The sequence below is a fragment of the Pan paniscus genome, chromosome 17 (genome assembly GCF_029289425.2).
Source record: "Pan paniscus chromosome 17, NHGRI_mPanPan1-v2.0_pri, whole genome shotgun sequence".
NCBI classification, from domain to species: Eukaryota; Metazoa; Chordata; class Mammalia; order Primates; family Hominidae; genus Pan; species Pan paniscus.
Window position 1 is genome coordinate 81,393,722 of NC_073266.2, and position 17,280 is coordinate 81,411,001.

Here is a 17,280-nt window from a genome sequence, read left to right on the forward strand (position 1 = left end):
AAGCATCGCTTGGGTCTCCCTAGGCTCAAAAGAGAGAGTAAATCTCATGATATTTATATATTGGAAGAAGCCCACAGGCCATGGTTGTCCAAAGCTAGAAGAAGTATTGTAGAATTTGATACTATCCTTGAGCACAAGTATAGTGGGGGAAATCTTGAAACTGGGGCTGACAGATTTTAGCTAATTTTCACAGGCATGTGTAGATATTGACAAATTCTTAAGTTTCAGAGTGACCTCATCCTCCCCCAAAATTCCTTAAACCATGCCTTTACAAACAAGTATTTCTATTCTAATGATGTCTTCCTGAGTAAAATGTTGAATCACTCAAAGGACACAGATCAAAAGACAGAGGGAGAAAAAAAATGCCATGTGGGAGGGGCAAAGCTGTATAAAACCAGTCATTACCATGTCTGAACTGTAACAACTCTCAGAGGAGCATTGCCCGTCAGACAGCAACTCAGAGAATAACCAGAGAACAACCAGGTATTTCAATGATTTCCATGCCATGTCTGTGGGAAATAGGGTTTCATGTTTTCTCTTCCCTCATGCTGGTATTAATAGATTGAAAATTTGGATGTGGGGTGTTTGTAGAGGGCGAGTAAAATTTAAGTGGTGTTTTCTTGTTTTGTTGTTGAATTGAAAATATTTTATTTCAAGATTTGAATTAAATTTATAAGGTTTAATTTTGAATCTCAGAAGCCAACAAATACCTTTGTAGCATTAACCAAAACAAAATGTACATTCAGATTGTGATGCCAATTTTATTGAACAGGTTAGATTATATATGTTCTCTACTAGCTACTGTTTTGACACTAAATTTGATGGAAACAACTAGATACATTAAAATATTTTCATTTAAGCAATTGAATGTAATCCCTACATTGTATATAAATAATAGGAAAAGAAGACTTCATTTGCACCTTAAATGAAAAAGCAGGAACTGCAAAAATTAAGTAGCAATTTGGGCTGGGTCAATCTAGTACAACAATATGTTTATTGAGTTTAGTTCAATAATGGGTCAATTTAGTGAAAGAGAATAATCAGCCAAAGTAGTTGCAGGGTTGACTGAAGTATGGTTCAGTAAATAACTTAATATCCCATAAAAAGATACTTATTCATTATGAAAGCCATCAACTAGGAGAAATTGCTTTTAATTCTGTTGGGGGAGATGTAGCAGTATTTGATGAGATATTCCCTTGAAACTGTTGTTTTCTCTTAGTTCTCATTAATTTTTGTGGTCAATTTCAAAATATTTCCACTGTCTAATTGTAAACAAAATTTGTTTTAAATGCTACAGCAAACTGCAATCTAACATCCAGGGCCAATAGGGTGAGAGACAATGGCCGTGTGCCTGGTGACTCCTCCCAAATTCTTCCTTCCCTGTGCCAAGTTTCAGTGGTGCATTTGTCAACTTGTGTTGCAGGAACCAACACAAGCACCACCAGGAAGCCCAACCCTGCATATTACTCCCATTAATTCATCCCAGTAATACTATTAAACCTTAATTAAGAGCATACTATTTGGAAGTTAATGAGATCATATAAATTACTATAATGTTAAAAAATTCACAACAGGTATACCTGTTCCAGGAGGCTGTGGTATTTCACAATACCCCGTGACTTCAATTTTGCCTTGTTTTGAAAGATTTTCATTCAAACATAAAGTATGGCCTTATCTGAGAGTCAGGAAACACTGCATATGGGTGCCTTCATAGATTTCTAAAATTATGAAACTCTCAGACCTTATTTGAAAAGTTTGTAGGAAAGTATTAGACTTGGAATCAGAAGTCTGTGATCCAGTCTAGGCTTCTGAAATGGACCAGCTGTGCAATCTCTATTTTCATATTTTCATTCATATTACAGAAATTACTAAGCCTTACTGGACAGGTAATTATGCAAATTGAAAAGGGAGCTGAAGGAATTTGGTGACTGCCATACAGACATCAAATATTATTTTTACATTAAATGTAATTAATTACACCTTATTTAAAAATATAATTGAAACTATTTTTTTTGAAAGAAGTAAATGCATCCAGGAAAATTTGCTTCTGTTCTTATTAATTTTTTTCTTTATCAAGTTACCTTAAATTCTAACTTAATATTAACAGAACTTTCTGATAGTTTGTCTTTAGAGTTAAATATTTTTACTATCAAAGTTACTATGTGGATTGTTACAAAGAATCCGGTATGAATTGTTACAAAGAATCACGTATTTAGGTATGGGAGAAGTCTAAATTTACGTTTGTGGCTCTGATCTCTTATTTACATTTCTCACATGGGGATCGAGAAATATTTTATTTGTGTTATTAATAGTTTGTTTCCAAAAGATATTGAGATAATTAATTTTAAAAATCTGTACAATAAATCTATTTAATTATGAAGACAATTTTAAGAGGAACAAATTTTTGAGCCATCCAATGTAATCTAGTATCTATGATGAAGCAAGAGAAAAAAAAAAGTGACTTTTTTTTTTTACTTCCTAATAAGCCTTCTAGTAGAATTACAGGTTTACTACTTTTTTCTTTTGACTTCCTCTTTCTAGCATTTCTTGCACTACAACTTGCTTAAGCTCTTACACTTCATAGTGAAGCTATGCACCACCGAGTGAAGCAATGTGGAACATTGGAAAGAGTGGGCTTCCTTAGACAGACCTGGGCTTGAATCCCTGCTCCACTACCTACCAGCTGTGTGACCTTATACAAGTTACTTAATGTTTCTGAGCATCAGGATATAATCTATAAAATAGGGAGAATCACCTCTACCTCATACAGATTCTGCAAAGATTAAACGAGGAGAGGAGGTGAGAGAGTTTTAGGGATACGTTTTATTTAATTTACTATTTTTGTCTTGATAAAATAGTCTGGTTGTATTCCAAATGAGACATTTTAATACAAATAAATTCCAATCACTTTCTTAAAAAAAAAAAGAGTTCATGAATCAAGGGTTCACACAAGAAAGAAGCGACCAATGGTCCTTGTTGGAGAGCAATGCTGTGTGAGACCACAGGTGTACACAGCCAAGACCAGAGCCAGAGGACATGCTTCCTCCTGGGTACTTCCAGCCCCTCCCCAGTTCTGGGAAGGCACTGTCATAAGAAAGTTTCCTGAGGGATGATCAGTATCAGCATTGTTTGTTATATTTATATATTTTGATAATTATCGGGTATGTTGCAAGCTATGATGAAAGCAAAACATACAGCTGGAAAGACAATCATTGGTCAGGACCAAAAAACACACACACCTTGGGTGTGAGCATGCATTCAGTAGCCTGCAGAGCCTGAGGTCAGGGAAGGTCTCAGATGGTTCATACCTTGGTGTATACATGAGTTTCATAGGCCTGGGATTAAGGATTATCCCTGCAGTCTTGCCTGGCATTGACTTTCTACCTGGTGGGGTGGCAGAAGAAGGGGGTCTTCTAGTCCACCCAGTAATGAACTCTCCAGTATAGGAAGTCTTTTTTAGTAAGGCTGTGGTATGTGTGGTGCATATAGGGAAGGGGTTCTGGGATAGGGACTGGGTGAAAGTCCAAACCTTCAAACAATGAGTCAAAGTCACTTTAGAAGCAGGAAAGCAGAAAGAAGATTGACCGTCTTACCAGATGCAACAAGGTATGTATGCAGGTGGCATATATTTCAATATGTGTATATCTTCCTGTGTGGCAGTGTGTGTGGTGTGGATATGTGCATTGTGCTTGTGGGGGCAGCATAGAAGTTGAGAGCATGATCCTAGGGTCTGCCTATCTGGCTTCAATTCCTACTCCTGTCCCTATATATTGTCATTGTTATTCTATGGAATGCCACAAAGTGTCACTGCTCATCATACAAAACACTTCATGTATCTCAGGACTGGCTATGTAATCTACAGGGTCTGGTGCACAATGAAAATGTGGGCCTTTTGTTTAAAATTATCAAGAATTTCAAGATGGCGATAGGAGGGCATTTGGCTAAACAAGGGGCTTTTTACGGCTGCACAGGTGGTATGTCCATGAAGCTGTCCCTGACCTGCCTCATGTTGTTCCATGAGGATGAACAGACAGGGAATCTGTCCCTACACAGAATGCAGCCTGTCCTACTGTGCTGACCTCACCCAAAATGTTACCTTATGTTTCAGAGCTGTTTTTTTCTTCCTCTCTTTGCTTCTAGATTGAAACAATGGAGGATCTTTGTGTGGCAAACACACTCTTTGCCCTCAATTTATTCAAGCATCTGGCAAAAGCAAGTCCCACCCAGAACCTCTTCCTCTCCCCATGGAGCATCTCGTCCACCATGGCCATGGTCTACATGGGCTCCAGGGGCAGCACCGAAGACCAGATGGCCAAGGTGAGTTTGAGCTGAAGCTCCACATTTGGGCCGAGTAGTTCCTGAATGGAATTGGAGAACTGCTCTTGTTTTATGCTAAAGACATTTTAACTCAGGAGGTCAGCAATCATCACAGGTAATGAAGCACTGATCCTTACAACACAAATTCCTTAGATTCAAATCTATAAGACAGCCAAACCCCCGAATCCCTCAAGTGTAGCTGTTGAAGGCATATGGGAGTTGAATAGCCTGCAAGGCTGGAAACAGTTATGAGTGACCACATCTTATATTTTAATAATATAATATTCTTATTTTTCAAAGTTAGTGTTTTGTACCCATTATCTCATTCAGTTTTAAGACAGATATCATTTTACAGATGAGAGCCCTGGTGGTGTCAGAGAAGCCCCCACTGTCTCCTAACTCCTAGCCTGGGCTCCTTCCCATTACTGTGCCACTGTGGTGTTTGTTCCCTATTCCTATGAAGAATTCCTTCTAATAATGTTAAGAGAGTATCACAAAGGGAAAAAAAAAAAAAACATACCAGGGTGGTGCTCACTATACCCACAGGATGCATGGATAGTGTTGTAGCTGCAGAAGATCATGCCTGTGAGGTCACGGTAGCAGAATGAGACCTGGCATTATTATGGCCAGCCCTGAAAACCAAGGTGGATGGGATGCACAACATCATTGTGAGGGATTTCTGCAAGGCCACTGCCTGCCTTCCTTGGTGAATGGATGCGGACTCAGTCAGGAAACTCTTTCCATGGAGTCTGGGCCCTTGAAATTATGCTGGATTACTTCAATTGTACACTGCAATCATTACTGTAACAGTCACTCAGCACATACAAAATTCTTGTGATCATGTTACTTCCAAGGTTAGTGACCTCGATGTGGCCATGATATCATTAAAATTCCTTTTCATTCACACACACAAACATTAACATTAAATGCTTTAAGGACAAGCATGCATTGTGCATGCAGTCACACCAAGATGCCGCCGGCTGGTTTCCAGTTTCCTACGAGAATGTACCTGAGTGTAAATACATTCTTTCCATGCACATGGTGACCCATGTAAGGTGGGCCTCATTTGAAGTTTGAAGTTTCACAGAGAGAGCATTGGCCAATATTGCTGCAGGAAGACAAGGGATGGGTGAATCAATCTCTGTGTTTGTGACAGTTTAAACATTGAGACTTACAACAAAACTCAATTGCTCAACTCCCTGACACAAGTAGTCTTTTGCAATATTCTTTCCCCATTATTTTTTATTTTTTGCCTTGAAAGAATAAAGATAGTAAATTGGCATAAAAACTTTAGAAACATCAGGTCTTAGGTTTTTTTCTTTTTTCCTTTCTTTTTTTTGAGATGGAATCTCGCCCTATCACCCAGGCTGTAGTGCAGTGGCGCGATCTTGGCTCACTACAACCTCCAACTCCCGGGTTCAAGCCATTCTCCTGCCTCAGCCTCCTGAGTAGCTGGGATTACAGGCGCCTGCCACGATGCCCATCTAATTTTTGTATTAGTAGAGATGGGGTTTCACCATTTTGGCCAGGCTGGTCTCAAACTCCTGACCTTGTGATCCACCTGCCTTGGCCTCCCAAAGTGCTGGGATTATAGGCGTGAGCCAGGGCACCCGGCCTAGGTTTTTTTTGTTTTTTAAATGTAAAGGAATCAGTAGCAATATATTTTGGGAGCAAATGCTAAATGAAGTGCTCTGGGTTGTTAAAGTAAAAATTTTGATTTTGGTACTAGAGGAAAATAAACTGATCGCTCTGGACACAAGACAGCTTTTCTGTGTCTAAGAAGTGCTTTAAGCCTTTGGGACTATGCGAGGATTCTATATAGTCTTTTTTTTTTTGAGACTCTCTCTATATAGTCTTTTGACAACTCTGTTGCATGTGTACATTTTGAAATTCAAACGTTAATATGATTGCTTCCCAAATAAAAAGAAAAAGACATTTATTGGCTTGGAGAAAGAAGCACAGACTTTGGGGACAGACATATCTGTGTTTGAGTCATGGCTTTGTTCCTTACTACGTGTGTGTGAGGACATTGAAACCATTTGCATCTCAGTTTTCTCATCTACAAAATGGGAATAAAAATGTGTAGCACGCAAGACAGTTGTGAAGATTAGAGGTACTATGTAAGGCACTTAGTAGCAGTCGCTGTAATAACAACCAATACTTATTAGTGTCTTAGCCAGGCATCTTTCTAAGAACGTCTTATAAATTTACTCACATAAGACAAAATATTATGAGGTAGGTACGATGATTACCGTACTCATTTTACAGATGAGGGAATCGGGGCAAGAAGAGACCACACAGTTGAGAACTGCTGTAGCTGTTAAAAGTGGTACATTTGTAGTGAAAGAAAAGAATACATAAAAGACATAAGCTCCTGGACGGCATAGGTCTGTGGGAATTAGGATACAAGCTCTTTTCCTTATAGTGAGGCAACAGACCCATCCAGGCCAAACTGCCTCACTATTTTCTCTGTGGCCTTTGTGTGGACTAGGGGCAGCTCACAGTCCCACTTTTGCAGGGACATCACCCTGAGTGACTTTAACACTGATTCAGGAAGGCTTTAGTGCTAGCCCAAAGAACCCTGATTTAAGGGTCAATTTCCTTAGAAGAGAGGAAAACCAGCCAAGCTGTCATAGGAAATCTTCTTCTTTTACGTGAGGGTGGAGTTGCACCACTTCTTTTCAGAGAGTACTAGGCAGGACTTACGATGTATGACTCAAAGAGCAGAAAAAGACTTCACAAACCCTAACGCCTCTCCTTCTAGCCCAGAAATTCACCAACTTGCTGGACAAGGCTGCCTTAATTAACTTCATTAGCAGAACCCCAACCATCAAGCCACTTACCAGATCAGCTTCTCCTCAGGGACCCCATAGGGAGGTGCTGCAGGACCAAGGGTTCCCAAGGAGGTGGGATGGGGTGGGTGGCTGGGAGGCAGGGCCAGCTTGCAGGTATTAAGACTGGCAGACCAAGGTGGGCAGGCAGCAGTGTTGTGGGAAAGGGATCTGAGGAAGCTTCAGAGGGGACAGTCCTTGCTGCCAGCTTCCCCGTGTCAGCCAAAACTGCCTACTTACTATACGAAGAGATTCACAGTGTCATCAGACCAACTTGTCCCTCACATGTACATTAATTTCTCTGTGTATGAATATGGTATGTGTAAATATTTTAGGTGAACCCCGTTAATATTGCATGACTTGTTTTATGCCTTAGCTGACTCTGGCTTGTAGTTTTTGACAGATTGAAAGTATTTTGTGTATAAGGCCACTGAAAAGAGAGAGACACACAAGGTTCTGAGTTAATCTTATGACTTTCTTTAAAATACTGGCATTTTTTTTCAAGGCCATTTATTGGTTGGATATAATTTAGATAATTTGGGGAAGAGGTTTTAAATCATTTCATAATAACAATTTGTTTTCCAAAATGGCCAGGATATAAATTAATCTAAAACACCTCATGCTGTTTTCTATAAGGGAAATTTAGGTTGGCTGATACTTTTATATTACACAGAAAGAGTATTGAGTATCTATGGTTGTTCCCCAAGTATAAGGGCAGGGAAAAGATCTAGGACCATTTTAGAGCCAACTGATAGCCATCTGTTTTAAAAGTTCAGTAAATCCGTGGGCAAGAGTAACCATTTTCTCTAATTCTGATTGCAGGTGCTTCAGTTTAATGAAGTGGGAGCCAATGCAGTTACCCCCATGACTCCAGAGAACTTTACCAGCTGTGGGTTCATGCAGCAGATCCAGAAGGGTACTTATCCTGATGCGATTTTGCAGGTATCTGACTTACTGGTCCAAATTTCTTTTGTGGTTTATTTTTGCAATCTTCCTGTCTTAAAGCCACAGTGTTAGACTGGGAAGGAAGCGAATATACCCTCCCCCTTTCACAGAAAGAAAACTAAGACTCAGAGTCATTAAGAAAAACATGTCCTAAGGTGATACCCATAACGAGAGATGAGCCAGGACAGAATCTAGACTTCATGAGTTTTAGGCCAAGCCTATTTACTTCTAAATTCTCTCATGCCTCTCTGTCATTGGTGAGGTATGTGTAATTTATTATAAATCCACAGTAGAGACTCCTAGAAGACACGTGTATGGATAAGGATTTCCAGAGGAGAGAGGGTAGGGACTGACAATTGATTGAGAAATGGCAGAAGGCTGGGCCCAATGACTGCATGAGAAATCACTGACCTTCAGGTATCTTTCCTTCTGTCTATCTAATCTATCATCTATCATTGATCTCTGTCATCTATCTTGCCTATCATACATCTATCAATCCTATCTATCTATATATCTATTTTATGTATCATCTATTTATCATCTATCTTCTCTGTCATCTGTCTATCTTATCTATTAATCAATCAGCTATCTCGGGGAGTAATACCTTTCCTCAACACTCCATTTCCTTAAATGTCAGCTATCCAGTTAAATTATAAAAACTGAGTATAGACTGCTCCTGTTGGCAACCAACTTCCACAGTCATGCTTCTGAGGTAGATTATGAAGAGGTATCTCCCAAAGCTCTCTTCCTGGGCACTCGGACACTCCTTCTACCCATTGCCCAGGGAATTATGGGCTAGAGGAGGTGGACAGGACCCTGAACATGTGGAGATTCCGCCAGGTGTTCTGCGGTACCTGGCAGTCCATCGGGAGGGCTCTGTCCCCTGCCCTAGGACAGGCTGCTGCTGTGACCAAGCCCTGTGTCTGACATGGTGCTTACAAACTTCAGTTTGAGAACTGAAATAACCGTTCACTTTTGTGGTTTTCTAAAACCCATGTTTTCCACTGCATAGTTTGCCCCATAAAATAGATATCTAGAGAAGCTATATGAACTTTGTAAGATCATTACTAAGGCAACATTTCCTCCCTGCCAGCTTTACTGAGGTATAATGGACAAATAAAAATTGTACATGTTCAAGATGTACAGTGTGATGACTTGCTATACCTATACATTGTGAAATGATTACAGTCAAATTAATGAACACATCCATCACTACAATTACCTACCATTTGTATGTATGTGTGTATGTATAGTGAGGACACTTAAAAAACATATTCTTCACAAATTTCAAGTAAGCAGTTTTATTAACTATAACTATTAATGAACACAATCTTATTAACTATAGTCATTATACTGTACATTAGATCCCCAGAACTTATCCATCTTATAAATATAACAAAAAGTCCTTAGAGACTTTGAAGTTTCGGAAACTGAGAAGGGGCCTTTCTTCTAGGCTGTTGGTCACCTGGTTAAATCCAATCCATAGACACAGCAAAATTGGAAAGAAATTTAAATTCACCTTATTAGTTTTAATGTACCACATCCTTATCGAAATAATTTTCTCAAAGATTCCTCTAATGTACCAAAAATAAAGTATGTATTAATATAGCATTTCATGATTGTATTCAAAAACTATTACCATGGCTTAAGAACTATCTTGTTTAGTAGTCCTGTGTTATATAGAGAGAATTCCTTCTTTCTTTTCAAGGCACAAGCTGCAGATAAAATCCATTCATCCTTCCGCTCTCTCAGCTCTGCAATCAATGCATCCACAGGGGATTATTTACTGGAAAGTGTCAATAAGCTGTTTGGTGAGAAGTCTGCGAGCTTCCGGGAAGTAAGTGAAACCTGTAATTGAAATGGCTGGATCCCAAACAAGTAATGAAGTCACTTTCAAAGCAATTCTCTACAATTCTACAGTTCATAAAAGCAGAGTTGGAATTCCACACCAGCTCCCTAGGGCTGGCCTTGCATAACAGCTGCCCTTCCTGTACCCTCTGGGGCTTCCTCCTCTTCCCGTTGCAAATGTCCCAATCTCAGAGTCATAAATCAGGAAAACAAATGCAACTGTTTTCCAGAGACACTATCCCCCAAGTCAAACCTCTTTCCTTTTATTCTGTCTCTATAATGCAAGGAGTGCAAGAGGGTGGATAGAGTTGGGGCGTAAGCGTGGACAAAGGGGTCTGCACTCTTTCCCCCTTCAGCACCTGCCTTCCATAGCCAACCTCCACTCCCACCCTACCCCAGGTCTCCTAATTTCAATGAGAAGACCATAATTCACCATTATGCCATGGCTTGTTTGGTATGCATTTTATGTAACCTTTGTCATTTTCTTGCTTTAAAGGAATATATTCGACTCTGTCAGAAATATTACTCCTCAGAACCCCAGGCAGTAGACTTCCTAGAATGTGCAGAAGAAGCTAGAAAAAAGATTAATTCCTGGGTCAAGACTCAAACCAAAGGTAAATCCAAGAAAATATTTTATTTACTTCTTTCCAGTTAGAAAACTCTGATCTATCTTTTTCCATCCATGAACTTAGTTAGCCCTCACCCCTTTACAATTTGTCCAACTTCAGTTACTTTGGTGGATGCAAATTTATTCCTGATTAGCTCAGTGGTGTTTTAACTGAGAAGAAATAATTGAGGCCTACTAATAGAAGACATATGTTTAGTACTTAAATATTTGATTTTGGATATTGCTTGAGGATAGAATATGAAAGGAGGCAGAAGCTTTCAAAATAGGAAATAGCAGCATTGAAATAATTGTGAGTCTATGCCTACTGTGGACAAAAAGAAAACAAGGCTTGACCCTGAGCTTAGTAAATGGTGTGAGCTATAAAGAATACAGGCAGTGGAGGAGGGAAGAATCATAAAATTATTTTCACTCTTTCTTCTCTTTCACCATTCAAAGCCAATCCATCGTCAAGTTTTTTTGGTCTCTGCTTCATCCCTCCTTGATTATCTAAGTCACGTCTACCATTTTAACTCATGCTTTTAATTGTTTCACAGGCTCCTGCCTCCCTTTGTATATTTTACAATGAATAAATTATTTAATTGAATCATTTATTCATTGTAATTTAGTTTATTAAGTCATTTATTCATTAAATTCATTCATTCATTAAGTTCAATTAAGTTCATTCACTTAGTCAGCAAATATTTATCCACCACACACCATGTTCCAGAAACTATATGTGGAGATAAAGATAAAAGTGGTAAATCCTGCCACCATAGAACCTATAGAGGAGGGATTCAGTCATGTTGGCAATTGCTATAGAGTAGTAGTCAGTGCTTTCATTGAGAAGTACAGGCACTATGTGGGAGTACACAGGAAAGGCATCTGACTGGATTTAAAAATGATTAAATTGTAATTGGGAAGACAGGCTGGAGCTGGCCAGGTGGAGGCTGTGCGCCTAGGGGGAGATTTCCGGACAGAGTGCACAGAATATGCAAAGGTCCAGAGGTAACCCTAAGGAGACGAATAGAGTCTGGTCTGACTGCAGTGTGGAAGGCCAAGGGAAGGAGGTGAAATTAAAGAGGTGATGCAATACACTTATTATGCTATTCCCACACTAAAAACTGTCAGTGACCTCCTACTGTCCTCAGGAGAAGGTCTCATTCTTTACCTTGACTTCTGAGTTCTCAGTAATCCAGTTGACTGTGCTTGGCTACCACTGGCCCTTGGAGCTCCTTAAACACTCATTGCTGCCTCTAGACTTTGTTTCTGAGGATGCCTCAACTACAGGATTTAAGTTGCAGTTTAAATTGCAGCCAAAGTCTTACTCTTTCCTGGAAGTGACTCCCAATTACTTCCTGATCTTTTCTTCTTCTCATCTCCTCATCCGCTTTTTCAGCTTCACAAGTCATGTTAGTGTTAGCCATATATGGCCTTAAACAATTATGGAACTGATTTTTGTTAGTTTGCTTTGCTTTTCCTCTCAGGCTCTAATTATTTTTGGGTAGGGCCAGTATGTCACACTTATCCTATGCCCCCACAAAAATTTGCACAGTTTTTTGCTGACAGTGAAAATCCTTCATTCTTCTGAATTTCCAGGAAGAGTTGTAGGCCTTAAGTAAACAATTGCTGAATAATAACATATAAATGTATTTCTAAGAAATAGAGATGATTATGAATTCAGAATTGTGTAAGTATTTCGTTCATTTATGATCTGTTAGGATTGAAAATGTCCTAAGAGAGCTCCTATCCATCTTACCAATTTGTGGTTGGAGCACCATGTTCCCAGGGGATTAGCCAGCTCCCCTAAGATCCCACTGGTAGCAGTAAAGCCAGGGTTGCTTCTTCTTCTGATCCTTAGTCTAACTCCAGAATTCCTCAATCGTATGTTTAAAATTTTTATAACTTATTTTTTTAAGGATTTTCATTTAACTCTTATGTTTAAGACATTGTTTCAAGAAATAGTTTGGTGTCTTGCTTTATTAGTTACCACAGTGGAAAATGCACATAAACTAAGTTCTATGGGATTTCAAAAAATATATATTTATTTGTTTATCTGAAAATAATTGATTTCCTTTTAGTTCTTCATTTTCATTGTGGATTTGTGAAATACTGTTCTAAAATATTGACAGACCACTGACACAAAGGAAGCAGAGAAAGATGATTTAAATCAAAAGTTCAAGTAAAAATGGAGAGCAAAATTAAAGAGACACATGGAAGTTTTGCCTTCTTTAAAGAACGGCATGAATTGTTTTTCTCTTTAGACATTGTGCTAAATGGCTGTAAGTCAATCAGTTATTTTGCCAAAATGCCAAGCAGCTATTTTGGCAGATTGTTTTACCAGCTTTTGTAAGAATTGGAGAGAATTGTCTGTTTCATCATGTTATGATCAAATTCTAGTTTTATCATATACATCACAACATTACTATACCCCAATACTAACCAAAAATTTTAATAGCTTGGGAAATATATTGAATGTATATATTAAATGAATACATTGAAGATGAAACTGATGCAAGGCAGGCAAGCTCCAAAGTGGGGCTTAGCCTTCAAGAGTTCTTGGCTTCACCCAGGAAAGTATTCAAGGGTGAGCTGGAGGTAGGGTAGAAGAAAACAGCTTTATTGAAGTGGCAGTATTACAGCTCCATGATTCCTCCTGCAGAGCAGGGCTACCCCAGGCACTGTGCTGAGAGGCACAGTGGGGTCATATTTATACCTGCTTTTAATTACATGTAGATTAAGGGGTAGTTTACACAGAAATTTCTAGGGAACGGGGAATAACTTTTGGGTCATCAGGTCATTGCCACAGAAAGAGGTGGTAACTCCAAGGTGTTGTCATCACAATGGTAAACTGACATGGTACACTGCTTCCACCCTGTCCCTGGTCCCCGTTTTAGCTAGCCCTCAATTTGGCCTGGTGTCTAAAACCTGCCTCCAGAGTCAGGTCCCACCTCCTACTTCAAAACCACATTGACCTATTAATTTGTTAAGAGTCTTGTATTTGTCAGTAGTTTTGACTGTGGAGGCAGAATTTTTACAAGCTTACCAGCATTGTAACGTTGGGAAGACTGCTAACCTGGTGGTGTCGTTTTGCATAAAATGACACTAATAAAACCCACCTAATAGAGTATCAAAATAATATATTTTGATGCTTGGAATACTGCAGAGCAAGTACTAACTATAAACAAACTGCTTCTTAAACCAATTTCATTTTTTTTAATGACCACACTCAGTTGTCATTGTTTCTGTCAATCTTCTCGGGCTTACTCCTTCACTCCCTTCTCTGTATGATCATAGTACTCAATATATTATTTAGCTCAATTACAGAAGTTATCACACAGGGTTTCACAACTGATTTTGAATGTCTCCCCCAGTGTTCTAGGCTCATCCAGGATAATTCTTCCTTTCTCATCTCTTGTATCTGCACTACTCTTAATTTAGGTCTAGTATATTATTTTAAAAATGTTTTTGAATAAATGAGTAAGTCAGATCCTCAGACTATCTAGACCAGATCTAGCAGTACATGATATATTTTGGAAAGGCACTATTATATTCCCTAAGAGCCTCTCTTTCACTTCCTTCTGATTTGAATAACTTTCAACTGCCAAGCTTTGAGAAAAGAATATAAAAGGGAGTGAAAATCTCCATTCCAAACTTGATAGGAGGTCTAAATTTTAAATGCATTATTTCTTCATTTTTTCTTGGATTTTGCAAGCTTTGGGGAAATTTGTTTCAATTTTAATTTTGCTTTAAATAAATCTAAAAAGCTTTAGCTTGAAGATTAACATCTCTGCAATTTGATGAATTTAGTTTGATGGCTACTCAGAAGATTCAGTAAGTAATTTCACAGTTCTTGATTATGAAACCTAAATATATGTTATGTTTTCTGTAGGCAAAATCTCAAACTTGTTACCTGAAGGTTCTGTAGATGGGGATACCAGGATGGTCCTGGTGAATGCTGTCTACTTCAAAGGAAAGTGGAAAACTCCATTTGAGAAGAAACTAAATGGGCTTTATCCTTTCCGTGTAAACTCGGTATGAGACAACAAAATACATCTTCCTAGCATATATTTTAGGGCTTTTGACAAGATATAGACAGAAAAATTAGAGACTGCTCATTAGAGACTTGCTAGTTAGAAGTTATGCATGTTGGACAGTTGACTGACTTTTTAGAAACAGTATAGGTAGAGGGGAAGAACGTGGCTTTTTAATTATACATACCCAGACTCCAACGTTGGCGCTACCACTTATTTCAAAGGGCTGTAAATATTGAGACATGGCACGGTTCCTGGCCCATAGTACGAACTAAACAAGTGTTTTAGAATTATGGTTGTCATTACCATTGTTGTCCATCTTACTAAATAATGGTTATAAAGTTGAACAAGCTAATAACATCAGAGTACCCACTGTAAGGATGTACAAATAATTTATTTTGTTGGTTTAAAAAAATCACATTTATCCAACACTAAAGTAGAACCAATCCTCCTTTATGTCTAATTGTAAATCTCTTGATATCTTATAATCGACTTCCATATTTTACCTTTTAATAATATCAGGCTCAGCGCACACCTGTACAGATGATGTACTTGCGTGAAAAGCTAAACATTGGATACATAGAAGACCTAAAGGCTCAGATTCTAGAACTCCCATATGCTGGAAATGTTAGCATGTTCTTGTTGCTTCCAGATGAAATTGCTGATGTGTCCACTGGCTTGGAGCTGGTAAGACATTCAGATATTTAAGTTTCTGGGGCTACACCTACCTTTCGTGAGATGAATATATACTCCTTACAAATGGTGTGGTAATTTCTCATGGAAATATATGAAACAGTTGATAGTAAATATGCCATGCCTCTACATTTCATTCAAAGCCTTAACTATGTCATACGTGTTACCTTCTTGTAAAAATCTGACCAATCTGTTAACTTTCTATATCACCCACAATATAGTAAAATCACTGATTTTTAATATTAGACTTAAAGTTGTTTTCCTTCTTTTCTAATACTTGCTGTATTTTCTTTTGTTTGTTTTGTTTTGTTTTGCTTTGCAGCTGGAAAGTGAAATAACCTATGACAAACTCAACAAGTGGACCAGCAAAGACAAAATGGCTGAAGATGATGTTGAGGTATACATACCCCAGTTCAAATTAGAAGAGCATTATGAACTCAGATCCATTCTGAGAAGCATGGGCATGGAGGACGCCTTCAACAAGGGACGGGCCAATTTCTCAGGGATGTCGGAGAGGAATGATCTGTTTCTTTCTGAAGTGTTCCACCAAGCCATGGTGGATGTGAATGAGGAGGGCACTGAAGCAGCTGCTGGCACAGGAGGTGTTATGACAGGGAGAACTGGTCATGGAGGCCCACAGTTTGTGGCAGATCATCCTTTTCTTTTCCTTATTATGCATAAAATAACCAAGTGCATTTTATTTTTTGGCAGATTTTCCTCACCCTAAAACTAAGCATGCTGCTTCTGCAAAAGATTTTTGTAGATGAGCTGTGTGCCTCAGAATTGCTATTTCAAATTGCCAAAAATTTAGAGATGTTTTCTACATATTTCTGTTCTTCTGAACAACTTCTGCTACCCACTAAATAAAAACACAGAAATAATTAGACAATTGTCTATTATAACATGACAACCCTATTAATCATTTGGTCTTCTAAAATGGGATCATGCCCATTTAGATTTTCCTTACTATCAGTTTATTTTTATAACATTAACTTTTACTTTGTTATTTATTATTTTATATAATGGTGAGTTTTTAAATTATTGCTCACTGCCTATTTAATGTAGCTAATAAAGTTATAGAAGCAGATGATCTGTTAATTTCCTATCTAAAAAATGCCTTTACTTGTTCTGATAATGAAGAATAAATAGGTATCCCTCCATGCTCTTCTATAAAAAATATCTGGAAAAAACATTAAACAATAGGCAAATATATGTTATGTGCATTTCTAGAAATACATACCACATATATATGTCTGTATCTTATATTCAATTGCAAGTATATAATAAATAAACCTGCTTCCAAACAACAATACATTTGTTGTCATTTCATTAGGTCTGCAGATCATAGACCTTGACTCCTAGGAGTTGAGCATTATGACTCACTTGCGAGAACTCAGAAAAAATAGACAGGATGAAGGAGCCAAGGGCATAACAACCTTCATTCAAAAAGACCCGATGTTGAGGGTCAGTGGGATGGGGTTGTATGAAAAATGGGTTAGAGCTGCTTTCTCACAGCAGCAAAGACACAGCAATTCAGAATAGTCTAGGTTAGAGTCCTTTGGGGAAACCACTGTCTAAACATTAAGGACACCAGGATTAATGACCAAGTCCAGTGGTCCAGACACAGAAGAAGGCCTCAGTCATTGAGCTCAGAGTTGCAAGCAGTGAAGATGGGAGATGGGTTGGGTGCAAGAGCAGGAGGGGAAATATAAGATGGCTCTTTCTAAGGGTGTTTGTTTCTAATAGCAGTAATGCTTTTGAGTGAGTCAGAGGCAGAGGAGAACATAATTGAAGACCTGAGAAATAAGGCAAATTGTAGGTTGGGGGCCTGAACAACAGAGTCTGGCTGCAGAAGTGCGGCTGGATCCTGGAAATGCAGCACACTGCCTTTGATGGCAGGCAGGGATGCTTGATGCACTAGAACATGGTAGCTAAAAAAGTGGCCTCAAGACTCAGACTCTCTGCCTCCAAATCCCAGTTGTAACACTTACAAGTAGCTTCACCACAG

General features: G+C 38.6%; 1 protein-coding gene across 1 annotated transcript; it reads left to right on the forward strand.

The window, feature by feature from the left end:
* Window positions 1-286: 286 nt before the first annotated feature.
* On the forward strand, window positions 287-16,582 carry SERPINB2 (serpin family B member 2). Its single transcript, XM_008952654.6, has 8 exons — window positions 287-483; window positions 4,141-4,317; window positions 7,971-8,090; window positions 9,802-9,930; window positions 10,438-10,555; window positions 14,438-14,580; window positions 15,102-15,266; window positions 15,595-16,582. Exons 2-8 carry the CDS (start codon window positions 4,150-4,152, stop codon window positions 15,997-15,999), a joined length of 1,248 nt encoding a protein of 415 aa, XP_008950902.1. The 5' UTR covers window positions 287-483; window positions 4,141-4,149; the 3' UTR covers window positions 16,000-16,582.
* The last annotated feature ends 698 nt before the right edge of the window (window positions 16,583-17,280 follow it).